This window comes from Perca fluviatilis, chromosome 7, assembly GCF_010015445.1.
Source record: "Perca fluviatilis chromosome 7, GENO_Pfluv_1.0, whole genome shotgun sequence".
NCBI lineage: Eukaryota > Metazoa > Chordata > Actinopteri > Perciformes > Percidae > Perca > Perca fluviatilis.
Genome location: NC_053118.1, coordinates 16,971,646 through 16,990,817, shown reverse-complemented (window position 1 = coordinate 16,990,817; position 19,172 = coordinate 16,971,646). Strand labels below are relative to the sequence as shown.

General features: G+C 38.4%; 1 protein-coding gene across 1 annotated transcript; it reads right to left on the bottom strand.

Annotated features, from left to right (window-relative positions):
• Window positions 1–220: 220 nt before the first annotated feature.
• Window positions 221–6,207, bottom strand: LOC120561714 (protein NDRG1-like). The gene is made up of 12 exons (XM_039804925.1): window positions 5,945–6,207; window positions 5,609–5,714; window positions 5,035–5,155; window positions 4,837–4,899; window positions 4,675–4,735; window positions 3,491–3,577; window positions 3,106–3,162; window positions 2,805–2,971; window positions 2,491–2,590; window positions 2,186–2,221; window positions 2,029–2,080; window positions 221–1,149 (listed from the first exon to the last, which is right to left on the bottom strand). Exons 1-12 carry the CDS (start codon window positions 5,993–5,995, stop codon window positions 917–919), a joined length of 1,134 nt encoding a protein of 377 aa, XP_039660859.1. The 5' UTR covers window positions 5,996–6,207; the 3' UTR covers window positions 221–916.
• Window positions 6,208–19,172: the final 12,965 nt, after the last annotated feature.

Here is a 19,172-nt window from a genome sequence, read left to right as displayed (position 1 = left end):
GGTGATTCTATGTACAGCAGAGAGCTGAAAGCAATATTTTGTCAGAATTATGTTGTGGTTGTCACTCTAACAATCCTATTTGGTTGTTTTTGTCATTTAAAGCCAACATTTTGAAGTTGTAAAGCAATTATAAGGCCTCTTTTGATGACAGTAAAAGCAGTTAGGCAGGTCAGATTGTTCTGTTTTTATCTGTAGTTAGAATAAATGAGGGCCAGCTAGATGATTATTTACAGTAAAAAGTTTAATCACTGATAGCACAAGAGCTACTTACATGAAGTCCTCTGTTTTAATTGAGTTGAATTTACTGTAACGTGTCTTTATAGTAATAATTACACAGAATTCCCAATGCAAGTCCAAATATAAAACATTTTTGAATCTAAAAAGTATGTCTATAAAACATACCTACAGTTAATAACACACAGCTGTCACAGTTGTGAATAATAAATACATGTTCCTACAGTTATGAGCATACAGTTTTTACACTTTTGCACTTTTTATACTGTCTTTACATTGTATTGACATTCCTTATACATTAATATGCATTTGTGTATTACATAAACACATGATTTTCAAAGAATACATTTCAGTTTGAAAGTAGACAAGGACATGAATAGGGACAGTGAGGGAAAAAAAAACATGTAGTAAAGAAGGATGACATACAGTAACAGTTCAGAGAGGAGGAGAGCAGTTGGATAGAGAAACTAGGAATGATGCCAAGAGAAAGACGCAGGAAAGGATGGTTAAATTGATGAAGGAATAGGGAGACAGAGTTTACATAGAGCAAAGTCACATATGACCTGTGACCTTTCAGCTAGAGATAGTGCAGATGACAGGGCATGACAGTGGGAAGCTGTCTGAGTAGATACAATGAGGTATGATTTGATTTAAGCGCATGCGATGTAGTGCAGAATGCGCTCTAGCATGCCACTTCACTGGACTTTGAGACAATGTGGTCCACATTACTTTTGGACATACTCTCCATTGGGGTGTCAGTGTGTGAGCGCCCGCGCTTCTCTTCGGTGCCGCGTGAGTGTGTATGTTCATGCTGCAGCTCGTTGGTGTGTGCGCGGCTCCGAGGGCCATCCATGGACGTGATGCTGGAGCTGGAGGTCGTCCGTGACCGAAGTCTGGTCATGCTGACACTGGACACTGGAGAAATAGGAGAAAGAGGTTTGTAATATTCTGCATCACCCTTTAAGGTGCCTTATAATTCATTTAATCGGTTTTGCCACCTGATATAGTACAATATTGATTCAACCTACATTAAGTAATAAATGCCTTTATCATTTTCTGCTCTCAACAGCTAATCCTCTCATATACAGGAAGAGATGTTTAACAGTGGTTTGTTGGAAATAAACACAGGAAGAATTGAGTAGCTGGCATAGCTGAACGGAGAGTGGCAAATGCAGAGATGAGAATACTTCCACTACTGATTTATGAGATGTAATAGCTCTAATTTAAAGGGGCACTATGCAGTTTTGGCCATTTCTTCGCTGTTTTCTCGCTGTTTTGCTCGCTGGTTTCTCTATAGAGCTCCCCCTACAGCTTCGGAATAGACATGCGGCAGCTCCTATGTTCCTACTTGTGTCAGACTCCTCACTCGGTCAGTCTGCCTCTTCCTCTTTCTCTGTTCCTCCGACAATGCTTTCCTAGCTTTCTGCTTCTTTTTTGCCGGCTCAGCCATGATGATAGTGTGAAAAACTCCATCGCTACCTTGTTAGCCGGTTCCTGAATGGGCGTATGTGTGCAGTGCCGTGAAGCAATTCGTTACATCGCGAGACCTGATATCACGCGATACTTCCTGATGCTGAGGCTGGCGGCTCACCAGCCGAAAGTTGCAAGGGTGGTTTTTCCGCTCACAGGCGCTAGGGCGGAGCGAGACGGCCTCCATTCAACTCAAAAAAAGTCATATAACCATTCCAATAACTCCAAAGCTGTTCAGTTAAGGTAAATTAAGTAAAAAAAAACTGCATAGTTCCCCTTTAAGATTAAGATAGTTTGGGGTTAAGTAGCCCAATAGTGACTTACAGTATCCCAAGCCCTGGATGAAATATTTCAAGGCTTCAATCACTTTGGCTGGCTGAGGAGACAAAAGATTAAAAATATTGAATATATTTCCAACCAATCAGGAGTGCAGATTCTACATTGTTGTCAGCGGAGTAGCCATCAAAATGTCACAGCGTACCTGATCAACCTGAGGAAGTCCTCCACAGTCCGCCATCTAGAAGAGCAAAGTGCAAAGGTCAGGTGTGGGCTTCAGTCTGCGGTAAAACCTTTACCTGGTGTTAGGTTCAGTTTAGTCTCGCTTTGCCAGACCATCCAAGGTAAAGCTGTTTGTGCTCATATTATTATTTAATTTAACAGATCACTCATCGTTCTTCACAGGTTTTCAGCCCTGACGATATGTTGTCCAAGGTTTGAAAAATAATTATTTGGTTGTTTGCTTCATTTCTGTGTCAGTGAAAGTCAGTCAGTCAGTCTTTTGGTTACCTTGAGCAGAGTGGTCTCGGTGGGGTTGAGTTTAGAGTTGCAGTCGACCACGGCCTCCACAGCTGGAGAATTATCTCCTACGATCAGCAGGGTGGAGCACCTGTAAACCAATAGACAGGCAGGTGAAATAGGCAGAAAAAGTAAGACACAGTTAGGATTGACAGAGCCTGCTGCGATGATGCAATGATGATTGACACGTCTGATGCTTTCTACTTCTTACCATCAACAAGGGTATTATAATATGTGAAATAATAAATATTCATTTTAAAGACCCTGCTGCTATACTCTCTTTAAATGTCAGTGGTTGTACTAACTTGAGGGTCCTGAAATTGATGTTTTCTCCAGGAATAGGCCTCTCCACCTCCAGAGCGTTGCGGTTGTTGTAGGAGTGGAGAAACTGAGTCAAGTTGGACTGATTCATCGTTGTTGTGATGTTGTGACGGTAAGTAGCTATGAGGTCATGGTTGTTCTCGATCTCATCCTGAAAAATCAGTAAGACAGAGATATTCTGTATTCTATATGTAAAACTCAGTTGATATTTGATAATTGAAGTTTCCACTTTTGTTGTCACGGCAACTGAAGCCAAATCACTGTAGAGTAAGCCTGATAACTTACCTTTCCAAACAAATGTGCGATGACCGTGTCCGGGAGAGTGTGGGTCCATTCGGTGAGCTATAACACACACAAAACGTACACACAATTACATACAGCTAGATTCAGATAGCCTTTCATTTATTTACATTCCAGCAGGTTTAAAATAATCGCCAAATGGAGAACCAATCATAAGGACAAATACTCTCACTACTCTTCTAGCGGCAAAAATGGGACAAATACAGGTGTCACTAAACGCATAGCAGCTGAAGTGTCAGGAACAATCAAATGTAATGTATATCTATCAATACAGGCGGTTGTATAGATTGAAAGTAACACAATATTTGAAATAGATGTTGATCTTATTCAACATACAGGGTGGATGATCAACCCACACCACACTGCTCACCTTGCTTGCAACAGAATCAATTAATCCTTCAGCGCTGGGGTTGATGTTGATCAAAACCAATCCGTCCACCAGATCTGGGTGATTCAGCTACACACACATAGAGAAGACTAGTTAATGAGATCATATTCAATAACTCTTTTAAACTTGCTGGAATTTTTTTCAGCAGTTCTCTCATATATTTTTTGAGCGTGTTTACAACTTAATGTCATGTTATTCTTGGACAAACAGATCACATCCTTGATTTCTATGCAGCCATACATTTTCATCACTTTCTTCCATGGATATGATCTTGCTGTTCCCCATCTAACGTTTTTTATGGATAGCACGGCTGCTGTTAAAGACTTAAAGCTAGATTGTGTAAGAATTTCTCCCATCTAGTCACGTTGTTTTAATTCTCTTTTTCGCTTCCCTGGCGAGTAATCTCCCCCTGGCATTCGTCACGGTGCCACTGAGTGTAAGATGGCGAAAGACGGAGGTAAGTCCCTCTTTGGCTAATGTATTTTAAAGTTGGAGGCGCAACATGGTGGCCGTCATTCGCGCGACTCGCTCATATGTATTCTGAATGATTCTGAATGGCAGATTCTACGCTTACGAGAATACTTTGATAAGTTGGTGGAAGTAATTACCCATGAATGAGCACATATTTGTGAAAGAACAAAGGGGGTTTTGCTAAGAATCAACTCAAAAAATGACACAATGTAGGTTTAAGTTTATCCGTGGCTTTCGAATAGGAGTTTCATCCCCCCTCTGGGACTTGTGTAATTGTATCTGTGTAGCTTTGCAAAGGAAAGATCTGATCAGTAACTCTGGCATAGATCTGAATTACATATTTGCCCAGTGTACACTAGGAGGAACTACAACCAAACGAATGTCTTTGCAAGATTAAAGATTTATACTTTGGGGTGACCTCTAGCTCACCCAGTGGAGTGTGCGCCCTAATTAAGCTGATTCCCTGGCAGAGACCCAGGATGGAATCTGACCCACGGCCCTTTGCTGCATGTCTTCCCACCTCTCTCTCCCCTTTCCTTTCTTCAAACTATCCTATCAATCAAAGGCCATAAAAGCCCAAAAAACTATCTTAAAAAACAAAAAGATGTTAACTTTATATTTTTGCAAACTGGGTGTAAAACTATGTTCTCTCACCCTGTCTCAAGTTCAAATGAGATTTAGAGATTGTAACTCACAGCGAACTTAGCCAGGATGTAGGCTCCAGCTCCAACTCCAAGTCCAATAACTCTACGCAACCTGTAAAGCACACAATCACAAGGTCCAAACTGACATTAAATGTTCTAACCTTTAATGAAAGGCCAACTGAAAAGTGTTTGTTAAGCATCAGATTAACTCACCCAAAGTGTTTGAGGACAGCGGGCAGTGCTTCAGATAGCTGGTCCATGGAAGGGTAAATATATCTGAGGGGTCAAAAGTTAACATACCCATCAGCTGGTGTGGGATTCACTCACTTATTACTTTATAAAACAATGATAATATTACAGCACAACATGTAAAATACATTTCAGACTGAGAGTAAAAAAAAGTGTACTGACGAAGAAGGCAGAGTTTTGGCTCCCTCATGTTGTCCTGGTGCTTCAACGTGGACAACAGGCAAATAGCTGTTGATTTCCCGCATGTCCTCGTGGTTGAACAGTGTGTCAAAACAGGACTTGTCTATAAGAAGACAAAAATTACATAGATTCCGTTTAAGTGAAGGGATAAAAGGTGATAGGATTATGAAAGATAAAATAAGAAAACACAAGAAAAAAGAAAACAATATCACTTAAATATGTGTTATTCAAAATGTACAAATGGATTAAAGTGTAAAATAAACAGTTGTTTTAGAGGATTTCAAATATAAATAAGGATATTTTTACGCATCCATGCAAGCTAAGAGGTTTTACATAACATAATGAACCAACTAGCTGTATTTACGCACAAATAAAATAGCTGGGATATGCCTTCATTTGGATATCAAGATATGTATACAACTTCTCCTTTTTACAGCAGTGATTTCCATTTAGTTAGATTTTTTTTCCCCCACCTGTATATAGGTATATTACAGTTTACCTGTGTGCATTACATTACAAACGCCACATTATTGTAGGGCTGAGAGTTGGAACTTACGGTTCAGTCCAACATCATGAAATGTCAGGAGGACAGGGTGGTTTGCCCTCGGAGTTCCTACCATGATGCAGTGGACATTTCCATAGTGAGTCTCTATGTGCTCCTCCTAAAACAAACAAGAGTCAATCACACATTCAGATAATTAATACATGCAACTGTGTGTGTGTGTGTGTGTGTGTGTGGCTGAAAATACTGATGCACATATTATTACACCCAGTTGACTGTGCACTGTACATGTAGCCAGGCAGAATACAAGTAATTTAACTAAGCACAAGGATTACATCCGTAGAAGTGAATCTAGCAGCAAGTTTAACTGAAGCTCTTTGGGATACTTACAGTGATGTGGGGCTCAAATACATATTCACACTCATTGTCGTCCACTTCCATGGCTATTGATGCAGAGTAAACCACAACGGAGGTAGGCTAAAGGAGATGTGCAGTAGATGCAGAGTTCCTGCGTAGATCTTTGTTTCTTAAACCCCTCTTTTCTTTTGCAGCAAATATTGTTCTCCTTATTTGTATTTTTAGGCCAGTCCTGCAGTAATGACGACCTCAGAGCAACAGTGTTTTATGCGTCTGACAGGCTATTAGTTTGAGCTGGTTTATATATCCTCTGACACTGAGCTGTGTCTAAGCCCTACTGTACTAATTTACCTTACTAAACCTTACTATTTTAAGCCGACCTTAGGCTGCTGTATTCCCACAGAGACAGCACTGTATTTCCAAATGGGAATTAACATCTACACTGTGAAAAGACAACTTCACTGTGAAGTTTTCATGCATCTTAAGATACTTTGAGCAAAATATTCAGCTGTAAGGACAGATGATCAACAGAATTGAATTGAATTTTGTTTCTAGACATTTAATAAACTGATTTTCTCTTAAAATCAGCTTTGAATAAAGTATTTTTATGTCCAATGTGCGACAACTGAAATGTATTAAAAATAAATAAACTATTGGAAATAAATCTGACTAAATGTGTCCTGTTGTCAGCTTTGTTGGTGGGAACTTACATTAAAATCACAGGTAAACCTTGTTGTTTTTGGCATCAGTGGAGTCACAATAACTTCAGCCAAACCGGGAGCAGGTCAGCTGTCTAATCTCTTTGTGCCATCTGTTCCTCACAGCAAAACAGTCAACTCCTTGAAGTTCGGTTAACCTTGACCCTCCTGCTAACAAGTGCAATAACTCTGGATAGCAGTACTTCAAAAGTTGTAGAATGAAGAATAAATAAAAAGATTTTCAGATACAAAGCAGTTTACTAGTTGTTTGAGACTATGTTTCATTGCAGGCAATCCTTCCAGTCATATCTTTGTGAAAGTTTAATATTTAAGTCTTGATTTTTAGCAGTTTTTTTATTTTTATGTGAGGGGTTTGATGATTTATTACTTTCTCTATGACATAGGTTTGCAGATTTTTTAAAACAGTGTGGTTTTGGTTAGAGTAAACACACATCTACTACTTTCTTTGTGTTATTCTTATTCTTTATTTTGTAAAGGACAACACGCATTAATTAACATTTCTGTAAATGTGCCAGTGTTAGCCAGCCGGCTAATTTTCAACTGTAGTCCTTTGGCAAGATGATTTTAGACCAGAGCAACAGGAAACAGCAAGACATTGGTACAGGTTAAACTATACAGACAGAAGTCAACAAGACACCATACAGACAGCTAGAGCAACACATAAGCTTTCTCAGTACACCATGCAGAGCTACAGGAAGCAGCAAGACATTAGCACAGTTACATATCAACAGTATCCCCATTCAGTATAAGAAGCCATGCAAGCATCAAAACATAGCCAAGCAACACAGATCCGAGCCATCTTCTTGCACCGTTCAACCATGCAAAGCAGTAACAAGCAGTAATAAAAAGATTAAATAGGCTACATCACTCATGAGGGAGGCGTTAATACAGCACAGGTTAATTAGATGGTAAAATAGTTAAAATACAGGTTAATTTTTCATAAATACTGTGCCCAAGAAATGCAGAGCGGGCTATATTTGACACCGGGCAAGACATCAAACATGTTAGCAGCAGGTCAGCAGTGATAACAACAATAATATAAAATTACCAGGAGATTAAAAATGTTAACAAGTCTGATTTCCCAAGAGCCAGGTCTTGAGACTCTGTGTGAAGGTATGGTAGGTGGTGCAGTTTCTTGTTTCATTTGGTAGTGTTCCACCTATTAGAGGCTCTAACAGAAAAGCATGATTGACTAAAGGAGCTGGACCTGTAAGGGGTTACACAGTCCCCTCTCAGAACAGACCTAGTGGTTCTATTGTAAGAATTCTTTTGCTTAATAAAAGTATTGAGTGGTGGAGGAGCGTTGCCATTCAGGATCTTGAACATTAGGCAGGTGTCATTGTATTTGATTAGATTTTCCCAACTAAGGATGGCATATTTGTAAAGAATTTTACAATGGTGATAAGTATTGTGTTTTCTGTCTAGCACTTTGAGGGCCTGTTTATACAGAGAGAGAGAACAGGCTTAAGGGTTCTATCTTGTGCTTGCGTCCAGCTTGTCATACAATATCATTTTGCTGCTGAACTTGTAAGGCAGCTCCTTATATACCTAAAATTGGCTAGATCGGTGGCCGGGTTGGCTCTATGGGTAGAGCAGGCACACACATACTGAGAGGTTTATTCCTCGACGCAGAGGTCTAGGGTTTGATTCCGACCTGTGACGATTTCCTACATGTCTTCCCTCTCCCTCTTTCTCCCCTTTCTCACCTACCTGTCCTATCAAAATAAAGCTGAAAAAGCCCACAAAATAATCTTAAAAAAAGAGAACAGGCTAGATTGTATTTAGTTATTTGCATTACTTTTTTCACTTGTTTTTTGAAAGACAAGGTGGAGTCAAGGATGATACTGAGATATTTGACATGAGCGACAACTTGAATATTCTCACCAGACACAGACTTTGTGATCACAGTCAGATGTGGAGTGTGTCTTTGTAAAAAACATGCAGACAGTTTTATTTACATTTAGACACAGGTGAGAATGTTTAAGCCATGTAGTTACATTTGCCATTGCTACATTTAAAGCTAAGTTAGTTTAAAAGCTGCTTCTTTTTTGTTTTTTTTGTCCAAGTTGATGTAAGTGCTCTTAAATGAACTGACGTTTCCCTTGTGATGGCAGCAGGTCAAAGGTTTTGGGATTAGCTGCAGAAAATCAGGGTGGGTAAATGAATGAGTGCTATCTCTCAGTTATGTGTCTTTAACATTGTGTCAGTGACTATCAGCGTGCAGCAGACACTTCATATACAACAATTATTGTCACATACTGGATATTCCCTAGATTCCCTATGATATATTAAGACATGTGATATGACTGAGCGGAAACACAGCAGACTGCGCCGTGTGCACCTTCTTAAGGCCATAAGGCCACAACTTGCTTGAACACACGTAAACACAGCTAGATGAGAACTGTGTGTGCAACAGGTTTAATCCATTTAGTGGTGGCTGATAAGCAGAGAGCAGCAGATGGGTCTTACTCAGCCTCACGTCAGCCGGAAGCCATTTTAACATCATACTAACCCTGACTAAGCTTTGGCATGCTAGCCTATTTCAAAGAAGTGTGAAAAAGGAAGAACCTAGTGCTGGAAACATTACACAGCATTAAAATTATTCTAACGGGAGCTACTTGGTGTGTGGATCTTTTTGATTAAATGAAATGTCTTTGATACAGCACCCATCCTATTAGCCACTGAGATGTGCGTGTCTTTTTTATCGTTTCTTTTTGCTAGCCTATTTCACCAGTGACCGCATTAGTCCCATATTTTGGGGCATATGTTGTGATCATTTCAACTGATTGATGTGTCAGATTTGACCATGTCAACAACTTTAACCTGCCTTTTTTTTTTTTTTTTTTTTGCATAATAGTGTGTTTGAGGTTTTGAGTGACTAGTGTCACCATTAAAATGAAAGCACTCTGTTGGTAATAACTATCTAATATGACAACAGTTTATATCCTATAGCTCTAAATGTGTATTGAGTCTGTCTGCAGGTAGAATTTCTGCCAGTTCAATTAAGGTCACACCTGCTGTTTAATTGAAGACACACTGGCATTTGATCAAACAGGACACAAAGTCTTGTGCAACAGATAAAACCATAAGAAACACACTCAACCACAGACATTGGCCTTGTTCAATTGTCAACAGAGTAAAGTGCTATTGAAGAATTTTCAACATTAAGAGGGTTACTGCTAAATGATTAATTGATACAACATGGCTGCAAAAGTGTGTAGGATTTAGGGGATCTATTGGCAGAAATGGAATATAATAATCATAACTATGTTTTTATTTTCTACAGTAGCCCAGAACAGACAAACCAAATACTGGTTCTAGAGAGGGCCTAAATATCAGACTAAATATCAGACACACATCACACATACAGAATATACATGAAGTAAAAGAATGCAATATACATTAAATAATAATAGGATAGAATATAAGAACAAATAGTTTAAAATATCTATAAGTTGGGAATAAAAACTGTACAACTGTTTAAATAGTATTAATAAAGATGTAGGTAAACAAACCTATTGTGCAAGTTGCAATTAGTGCAGTTGTGATGTCTATGAGTCTTATCTGTCACTCAGTGAAGAAGTGTTAAATAGTTTGATCCTGTGGCAGGAATGATTTCCTGTAGCGGTCCGTGCGACATCGAAGCTGTCGGAGCCTCTTAGAGAAGGTGCTCCTCTGTTGGACCAGTGTGGGGTGGAGAGGGTGGTCGGGGTTATCCATGATAGATAACAGTTTGTTCAGTGACCTCCTCTCCACCACAGCTTCAAATGTCTCCTGTTTGCAGCCAATAACGGAGCCAGCCTTCCTGATCAGTTTGTTCAGGCAGTACACTAGTTTAAAAAAAAGAATAAAGTGATAAAAATGAAAATGAGATTGTAGTACTTGAAAAATGTTATGGCTAGGTCATGTGATCCTGTGTTGGAATTTTTGAATGGTGTCCATATATATATTGAAAAACAATTTCTTCAAGAAAAAATAAAGTCACAGGCTTTCTTTATGGCCAACATTTTGGCTTGTCATTGTAGGAAAAGCACAGGTGTTACTAATAACACTAACGATGGTTGTGTTCTATTCACGTGTCCCTATAAGCTGTGACAGTGTGACAGCACGAACAATGCCAGAACCCTAAAACTGTAGCAGCTAAATGGAATTCAGCCATCATTAAACCTGTGAGTTTCCTGCTGTGACATGTCAAAATGTCTTATAGGTGAAACAAACCTATTGTCACTGCATTACTGCCCGATCAAAATGTAGGCATAAAAAACTACATGTTTTATTGAACAGTGCAGGGCCGGCGATTACTATAGGCGACCTAGGCGATTGCCTAGGGCACATGTGTCAAACTCAAGGCCCGCGGGCCAAATCCGGCCTCTCTTACATTTTGATCCGGCCCGCATATTAATTTAGGTTCATAATACATTTTGGCCCAACTAGTTTTTGTTGCTTTATCTGAAGTTTTTGTCACTTTTGCCAACACTTTTGGCGCTTTTTTCAGCATTTTTGCCACTTTTTCAGATGTTTTTGTTGCATTTTTTGACGTTTTTTTTCCGATATTTTTGTGTCGCTTTTTTCTTTGATGGCTAAGTTAAATTTTTTGGGGCTTTATGTCGACCAAGCTGTAAGTGAGAAGACTATAAGAGACATGTAATAATACAGATGTTTGATCTTGTTAGATTAAATAAAAGCATGTCAATAAATGTACATGTCTGGCCTTTGATGTGAATCTTTTTTTCCAGTGTGGCCCTTAGTGAAAATGAGTTTGACACCCCTGGGGCGTCAAATGTGTTGGGGGCGCCGTGTCGCCCTTAGGTCTACTTCCCATTAATAATAGAATTAGAACGACGAGCGAAATAAAACGTTTTTATTAAACATGATCATCCTAAGGGGCCCCCTCAGCCACACGTTTACTTGTCAACCTTTCATTACGCGACGTTTCCAGTCTATGGGACAGACTCAAACACACGGAGCTCTGAAGCAGAGCTGTGCGTCGCTTAGTGTCCACTCTCTCTGTAAAAATAGAGACGAGCAGCGGCACAGACACAGAGCTGCTGCAGCGCGCCTTCCCTGGTCTGTGCAGCTTCAGGTTTATAATGGACGCGCTCTGCTGTGGGCATGCTGCGGCAGATGTGTCCCTATTTCTGCGTAGTTTTGTGTTTCCATCTCCGATGTAGAGCAGCGTAGCCTACAGCCACTTCCCTAAACTGTCTCATTCAGAGACCAGCGTCCCAAACGGGGCTCTGTGTCTGTCAGGAGGTCTGAGATCTACCGTATCAACAGAGCAATCACGTAATGCACAGCAGACTATGGTGTAGGTGGATTATGTTCTGAAATATAGGGACTTTATTCTGTAACACTTTACTTTAAGTTTTCTACATAAGAGTGACATGACACTGTCATGAATACATGACACTCACATGACACTGTCATGACACAGTCATGACACATGAACCCTGACCCAAACCCTAACCATAACATAACCATAACGTGTCATGACAAAACCGAATGACACTTACTAAAAAAGAGTTATGTCATAAATGTTTATGACTTGTTTATAATGTTTTATGACACATTCATGACAGTGTCATGTCAGTCTTATGTAGAAAATTAAAGTGTAACCCTTTATTCTAGTAATAGCCTATTGTATTATCACTTAATTTTTCTCAAAATATCACGACTGCTCCAAACCTCAGCGAAAACAGATGAGATATATTTTGAATGTGCACAAAGTTTTGAACATGAGCAGAAATCTTGCTCAAACACATCTAAAATATTACAGTCCAGGGGTTTATTAACTCATTAAAATGAATTCATGAATCATTCAGGTGAATAAATGTCATATGCACATTTAAGGAGGTTACTTCCTCAACAAAAGAAGCAAAAGTGGGAAGAGTAAATGTTGCCTAGGCTACATGAGTGCTGACTCAGATATAATTAGAAACATAGATCCAAAGGAGAATAAATAGATGAAAGCAATACAGAATGCCTGAGAGCATTACTGCAATATATTCCATTATGTTTTTATATTTGGATTGTAATCTATGTTTCCCTTTAGATAAAAATATTTCCAGCATAAATTGATTCAGAAAAAGGTAAAGAAAAATAAGTGCATATTCAGCAATACATATTCACCAGAATGCAGGAAATGAAGTATTTAATGCTCAAAATGGGGGGTGCAAAACTCAATCTCGCCTAGGGCAACCAAGGGGCTAGAACTGGCCCTGTGACCAGGTGTCATCACTTAGAATACTTAAGCCTACATCAGATATCACGCCAAAACCTCTGCTGTTATCAAGCAAAGTAGTGCAGCATTTATAGTCAAATTAGTACTGAAAGTACATTTTACAAACCTCACCGCTTTAAATTAGCCATTTGAAGCTGCAACTAATCGAAGAAGTTACTTTACTTTTACTATTTTACTTTTTGTTTTACTTTACAGGACCCTACAGTACATGTGATAAATGGACAGCTGCTTTACTCCTTCACATGTAGGCCTACTGGCCATGTCTTCTTTTAGTTAAGTTTTGGACATCAGTCTTTTAAATTATTTCAGAAACCCTTTACAACCAAAGTGAGCCAAATCCTTTGACTACTATTTTTGACATTGACCCAAACTTGGATTTGCTGAAAGCAAAACTCAACGTGTAGGCTTTTACAAATGTACTAGTAAGTGGAAGGATTCTGCTCCTCCCTCCCACTCCCACTGGGTCAGAGACATTATGTCCTGTATGGATCTAGTTCCTGGGGAACAGACAGTAGATTTTACAGTGTGGCATCCCTTTGTATCTCTACATTTTGTGTGAAACCCACTACAGTAATCTCTAAGTAGCTATCTTTAAACAAATAATTATTAACAAATTAATCTATCAATTAATTAATAATTATTTTCTTTTCCTATTTATTTATTTATTTTCTATTTCTATTATTTCTCGACTTACTTTTTCTACTATGAAGGTATATTGTGGATTGTATTTTTTATTGTATTGTTGTCTACACTTTTAACTTTAATTATCCATAGAATCAATTTAGAATACATCCTCTTTTTTTGGGCAGATGAATGTGTTGTGACACAGGTGAGTGTTCAGAAAAAGAAAATCCCTTTCCCTTAAAAGCTACTGTTTTATTGGCTATTGACAATCAATCAACAGACCTTTGTAAGAAAGACATATTTGTGTCAGATTCCACGGTCACCCAAACTTGTAGCAGCACAGTCTGCACCTTTGTATTGATTCCACCAGATGGAGATGTTGACTTTCTGGATGCAGCGTGCTAAAGCTCAGAATTTCAATGCAATGCTTTTCACCTGACAAATGTTTCTGAAATGACTGTTGCCTAATATTAAAATAACTTTGTACTTGGCGTTTGTACTTCCACATAGCTTGAATTTTAAAATATAATCTGGAATTAAATATATTCAATATATTTTTTTATATTTAAGGAAGTCACTTGGAGCTTTTTTTGTTTGTTTTGAAATCCCATATGGGTGTCTGTTCCAAAACAGAAGGGATGGACAGTGAGATGGAAAGTAAGTTTGGAAAGCCAGAAATCTCAGCATATGGTGAAGTGATCCTTGACTTACGGGTATTGATATGCAACCTTCTATATGACCTGCTGCACATGTGTTATGGACACTCTGTGTTGTGGCTGAGAACGATTCTTGTTTATTGCTTATGTATCAACAGGATGCATGAGGCCATGTATCCCACACTTTCTTTACTTTATTTCTTCATGATATTTAGGTCACCTGGCTTACATATGCATATATACTGTAGCGGGCACAGTTGCAGTTGTATTGTCATGTTGACAGCTGGTTGTCATGGTAATTCTTCTAAGTCTGCAGGTGAAGGTCCTGCTGTCCAACTCTCAGCTTTCAAAACACTCTAATTATACACACAGCAGCTGCTGCTGCTTGCCACATGCTTGACGGTGCGCTTATGTGTGTGTTTGTTGTTGTGTGTGTGTGTGTGTGTGTGTGTGTGTGTGTGTGTGTGTGTGTGTGTGTGTGTGTTAGTATGTAGCCTATGTGCATTCTCCTGTAAGCATGTTTCTGAGGGTATGTGTGTGTTTATGTGCAAAGACACACAGGCCATTTCCACTATTCCTTGAATAGCATGATTAGCTAAGGGTACAGACTGTTGTGGTAAGGTCATGATCTGGCTCGAAAAAGAGATTTAGGTACAGAGTTACTTATAAGACCTGAAACTGTTTTTGAATGTGACAAGTAAAATAAAGATCCATTAAATCCCCTCAGAGGTTGATTATTGTTTTAGATGCCTGAAAAGTAAAACTATGTTAATAAAGTAAAAAAGCTGATTTGAAAGCAGATTTAAGAAATGTTTGACATGCATAAATGTAAATTTGGGTGGGACAATTTTTTATTTTTTTTTTAAATCTGCTTGCGACCCTTTATTTTGCAACCTTCTGGCCCATAGGTTGTGAACCACTGCAATGAATTGTTAATACAAGTTGTCATATATCTCTTTGCACTGTTTTATATTGCATTTTGTGATATGATCCTGTATCGCATTATATAGATGAAACAACTTTGCAACAAATCAAAGATCCTTCCAAAACTGCAAGCAAGTGTACTGCAGTTGCTTCAAAATATTAGCATGGCCCAAAACAGGAAGCCCCTGAAATATCACTTGATCCCACACAGCATACTGCTGCTTCTCCACCATCCACTCCTGGCCAATCAGGGGCTCGGTTTTCCAGCGGCGATGCACCTGCTACGACGTCACAAACCCTAAACATTAGGGTTAAAGTTAAACATTGTGTGATTGTGTGCTATTTAGACACCATTAAAATACTTGTTGTGTGTGAAACAGGAAATGTCATCTTACAGTATACTGTACGATACTGTAATAAAACTGTTGGGAAAAACCATGCTTCCTTTTCATATCCAGTTTCTTTTTAGTTGCTCTGGGGATTACAAAGTATTTCACACTGCTGCATGACTAGTGTGCCTGAGGGACAGAATTACAAACTAGTCAAGGGGAGAGAATGTACTATGTAATTGTATATATCAACATGGTAAATGAGTGTAAATGGTAAGCTTGCCTGTGTTCCTATTTCAGTCATTCATTAGGAGAGAATGACACAGAAACAAACTTATATAAACGTCAGTAGTCAGGAGGTGGTTTTATAAAAAAATAACCTAATTTCAGAGCAGTATAAATATGGGCAATAACAAAGAATTACCAGCTGTAATAACTTAAAAAGCCATATTGTAGCAGTAGTAGCAGCAGTTGTAGTTGCCCAGTGGCAGGGGTGGGGTTAGAAGGGGGGCACGGTGTGGCACCCGGCCCCCCTGTAAAAAGTAAAAAGTGGCAGACTGAGCTTATAGAAAATGTGAATTGTATTTGGATATCCATTTTTTAAAATGAAAACAGGTGAAATTAGTAAAGAATGTTTTTTTAGCAGAATTACATTGTGTTCTATCCTATCCAATATTTCCTATATTTCTAAGAAGATTTTCTATGCTGTATTCTATGCACCCACCCGCCCCTGACTGATTATCGGCCATTTTTATTACATTATCTGACAGCTTTAGGTTATTTTTCAGATTACCATTTGTCATCATCATTTTATATACAATAAACAAAAATACAATTTGTTTTTTTTTTCTAAAAAACTGAAGGATTTAACTCTCTTCTTAAGCTAAATAAACTATTTAAAAGCCTCTTGGATCACCTGATAAATGCATCGTCATAAAGATGAAAACAGCTGTTTTTCTGAGCTCATGAAGACTTTTCAGAGATCAATATCAGATTTATTATCAAAGCAAGTTTTCACTTAAATAATATATAAAATATAAAGTGCTGTATATATTATATATATATATATTTATTATCAAAGCAAGTTTTCACTTAAATAATACATAAAATATAAAGTGCTGTATATATATATATATATATATATATATATATATATATATATATATATATATATATATATATATATATATACATATATATATAAAATACTTTTCCTACCACTGTAGTTACCCATAACATTGTTAAATAAGATGACTGACCAACAGGTCAGTTATATACAGTGGTTATATCACTGTAGGCCAGATGTTTGTTTTGTTTTTACTGGAAGCTATGTTTGTATTCATCACACACAAATGCAACAGAGTGAGACAAGAAGCTACTGAGCCAGATTAGAGCGCTTCTATAAAGGCAGTAGGAGGTTTAAATAGCACCAAACATGACGTAAAGCCAAGAATAGCTTTCCAAGAAGAATCTAGTTAAACAACAGTTCAACAGAACTTTACTCAACATATGTGGAAGAATTAACAAACAAATGCACAATGTGCAAATCAATGGGGTGTGTACTGTATGTTCGTAGTGTTGGATCTATTTATGTATGCACTCTCCAGCAAACCTCTCGAACTTTGGCAGCAGCACTGGTTCTGCCATAAGCAATTTCACAATATGTCATTTTGAAATTAAAAGATTCACTTTCATAAATACCTACACATGGACACATTTTGACATGATAAGAAGAATATGTATGGCAGGCCTTAAAGTGCCATTGTCCTATCATTTAGCCTTGCTATCATGGATGTCATGATTAAAGAGTTGTTACTCTGAAAGTTTTGATATGAGAAAACAAGGTAATAAATTATCTCTATTCTTTGTTCGGACTTCAGTCCAAAAAAAAAAAAAAAAAAAACACTCGGGGGGAGAGGGGGAAAAAGAGGTTTTTTAAAAAAAAAAAAAAAGGCACCATCAGCAATGTTTGGTTAATAAAAATAAGGCCTGAACACTTCCTTGACATTTCCTTGTAGCTGTGGTAAGGGGATTCTAAAGTCTTTGCAGGTCAGCCCAATGCTTTTCATGGCGCCACAGCCGGCCCCCAAAGTGTACTTTAGACTCTGTCGAAAGCACAAGACTGCCAGCTGAGAGTTGACCTACAGGGTGCAGGCTCACATTTCCAGAAGCCATTGCAGATACCCTGTTTAGGCCAGCGCACTGCTGTTGGTCATCAAAACAGATGGTCACACTAGAGCTGACTGTTCCTCAGGAGGATCAGATAGAGGAAGCCTTGGGAGAAAGAGTATGTGCATTTACACCCAGCAGGTGGTAGGATGGTGTCCCAGGTGTACATTAGTGTATAGTTTATTCATAAGTTCAAAAGTAACTGAATACAATAATTTAAATGCAAAATGTGTGGACCGATTTGGAGTACAGATACTTTTTAGGGGTTGAAACAGTCCTGATACAGAGTATGTCAGATTCACATTATTTACATAAAATGTTGTAAAAGCAACATGTCATAATTTGCTAAATGTGTGATCAGACTTTATGAAAATATTACATCATCATGTCAATTTTCATAAAGGCGGTGAATAGCTTTCCACTACATCACAGGAATTCTCATAGACTTCCATTGTATTTGTAACTCAACCTGTGAAAACAATAGAACAACTTACTTACTATGACATACTGATCACCTGTTTAGTACTGAGAGTAATGATTTCTTTATAGTAGTTAGTCAGCTTCAATGTCCGTGATTGTATCCATACATATTTAACTCAGGTAATGTTTATAGTCTGAACTATCTAAATTGGCTCTGTGGTCTCAGATATATGTCCCACGTCAACCTTTTGTTGCATGCAATGTTCCTCTCTCTCCCACCAGGTTCCTGTCTCTCTTGACTGTGTTTACACACACACACACTGATGACACCTGTGCTTTAAAAGGTGTTAAGACACGTACTGTACAGTGTGAAAAAGCCATAATCACCTCTATTCTATGTTTACGTGGTTTTGCAGTCAAAGTCCTAATTAAAGGACATCAAGGCAAAGTAGTTGTCTCTTATTTTCCATCTCTCTGAAGGTCTTTATCTGTCTAACTGTCACTTTCTGTTTGGAACCCGTTAATAACCAAATGTGGTTACTGATTAGCCAGAACAAAAAAAAATAACAGCGAGGTAACACTGGGCCATGATACAGTAGCTGAAATCCTTGTCACCATAATGCATGCAACAAACACAGCTCCAGTTTTGAGAGCACAAATACACACAGAATATAATAAGCAGCAGGCGTGATCCTGCACATTCAAAGTTGAACGTGATAAACTAGAAAGCGTTCAAGTGCTTCAGCTAATTTTAGCTAGTAAGAGGTGTTTTTCTAAAGCTCCGTGCGTGGGTAAACACTCATGGCAACCTCTACTCAAAGTGATTGATAGTGAGGTGAGGCCCCAGCCTGTTCTTCTTTAAGAAGTATGTGCATATGACTGCCTTGTGACTCTCTGTACTCACACATCCTCACCATAACTTTCTAAACAAATCAGATAAAATTTATCCTAAAAACTGAAAAAACACAAAGCTGAATGGATTTCTTGGAGCCTGCCTCAATGATTGTTGGTTTAGAAAATGTTCACCTTTTTTATTATATTTTTGGACAGACACAGTGACTGATGCGATGTGGCAACAACACACATCAGTTTGGCTATAGGAAAACAAAAAACTTGAGACTATTGTGAGTTAAGGAGAAAGTTAATTCCATGAACTGGGACTGAAAGGTTTGACTTGTC

Coding starts and splice junctions, on each gene's coding strand:
- LOC120561714 (XM_039804925.1), bottom strand. CDS start 5,995: ATGGAAGTGGACGACAATGAGTGTGAATATGTATTTGAGCCCCACATC. Junction 5,156..5,608: donor TCATGATGTTGGACTGAACC/GTAAGTTCCAAC, acceptor GTCTTCTTATAG/ACAAGTCCTGTTTTGACACA. Junction 2,972..3,105: donor TCGCACATTTGTTTGGAAAG/GTAAGTTATCAG, acceptor CTGATTTTTCAG/GATGAGATCGAGAACAACCA.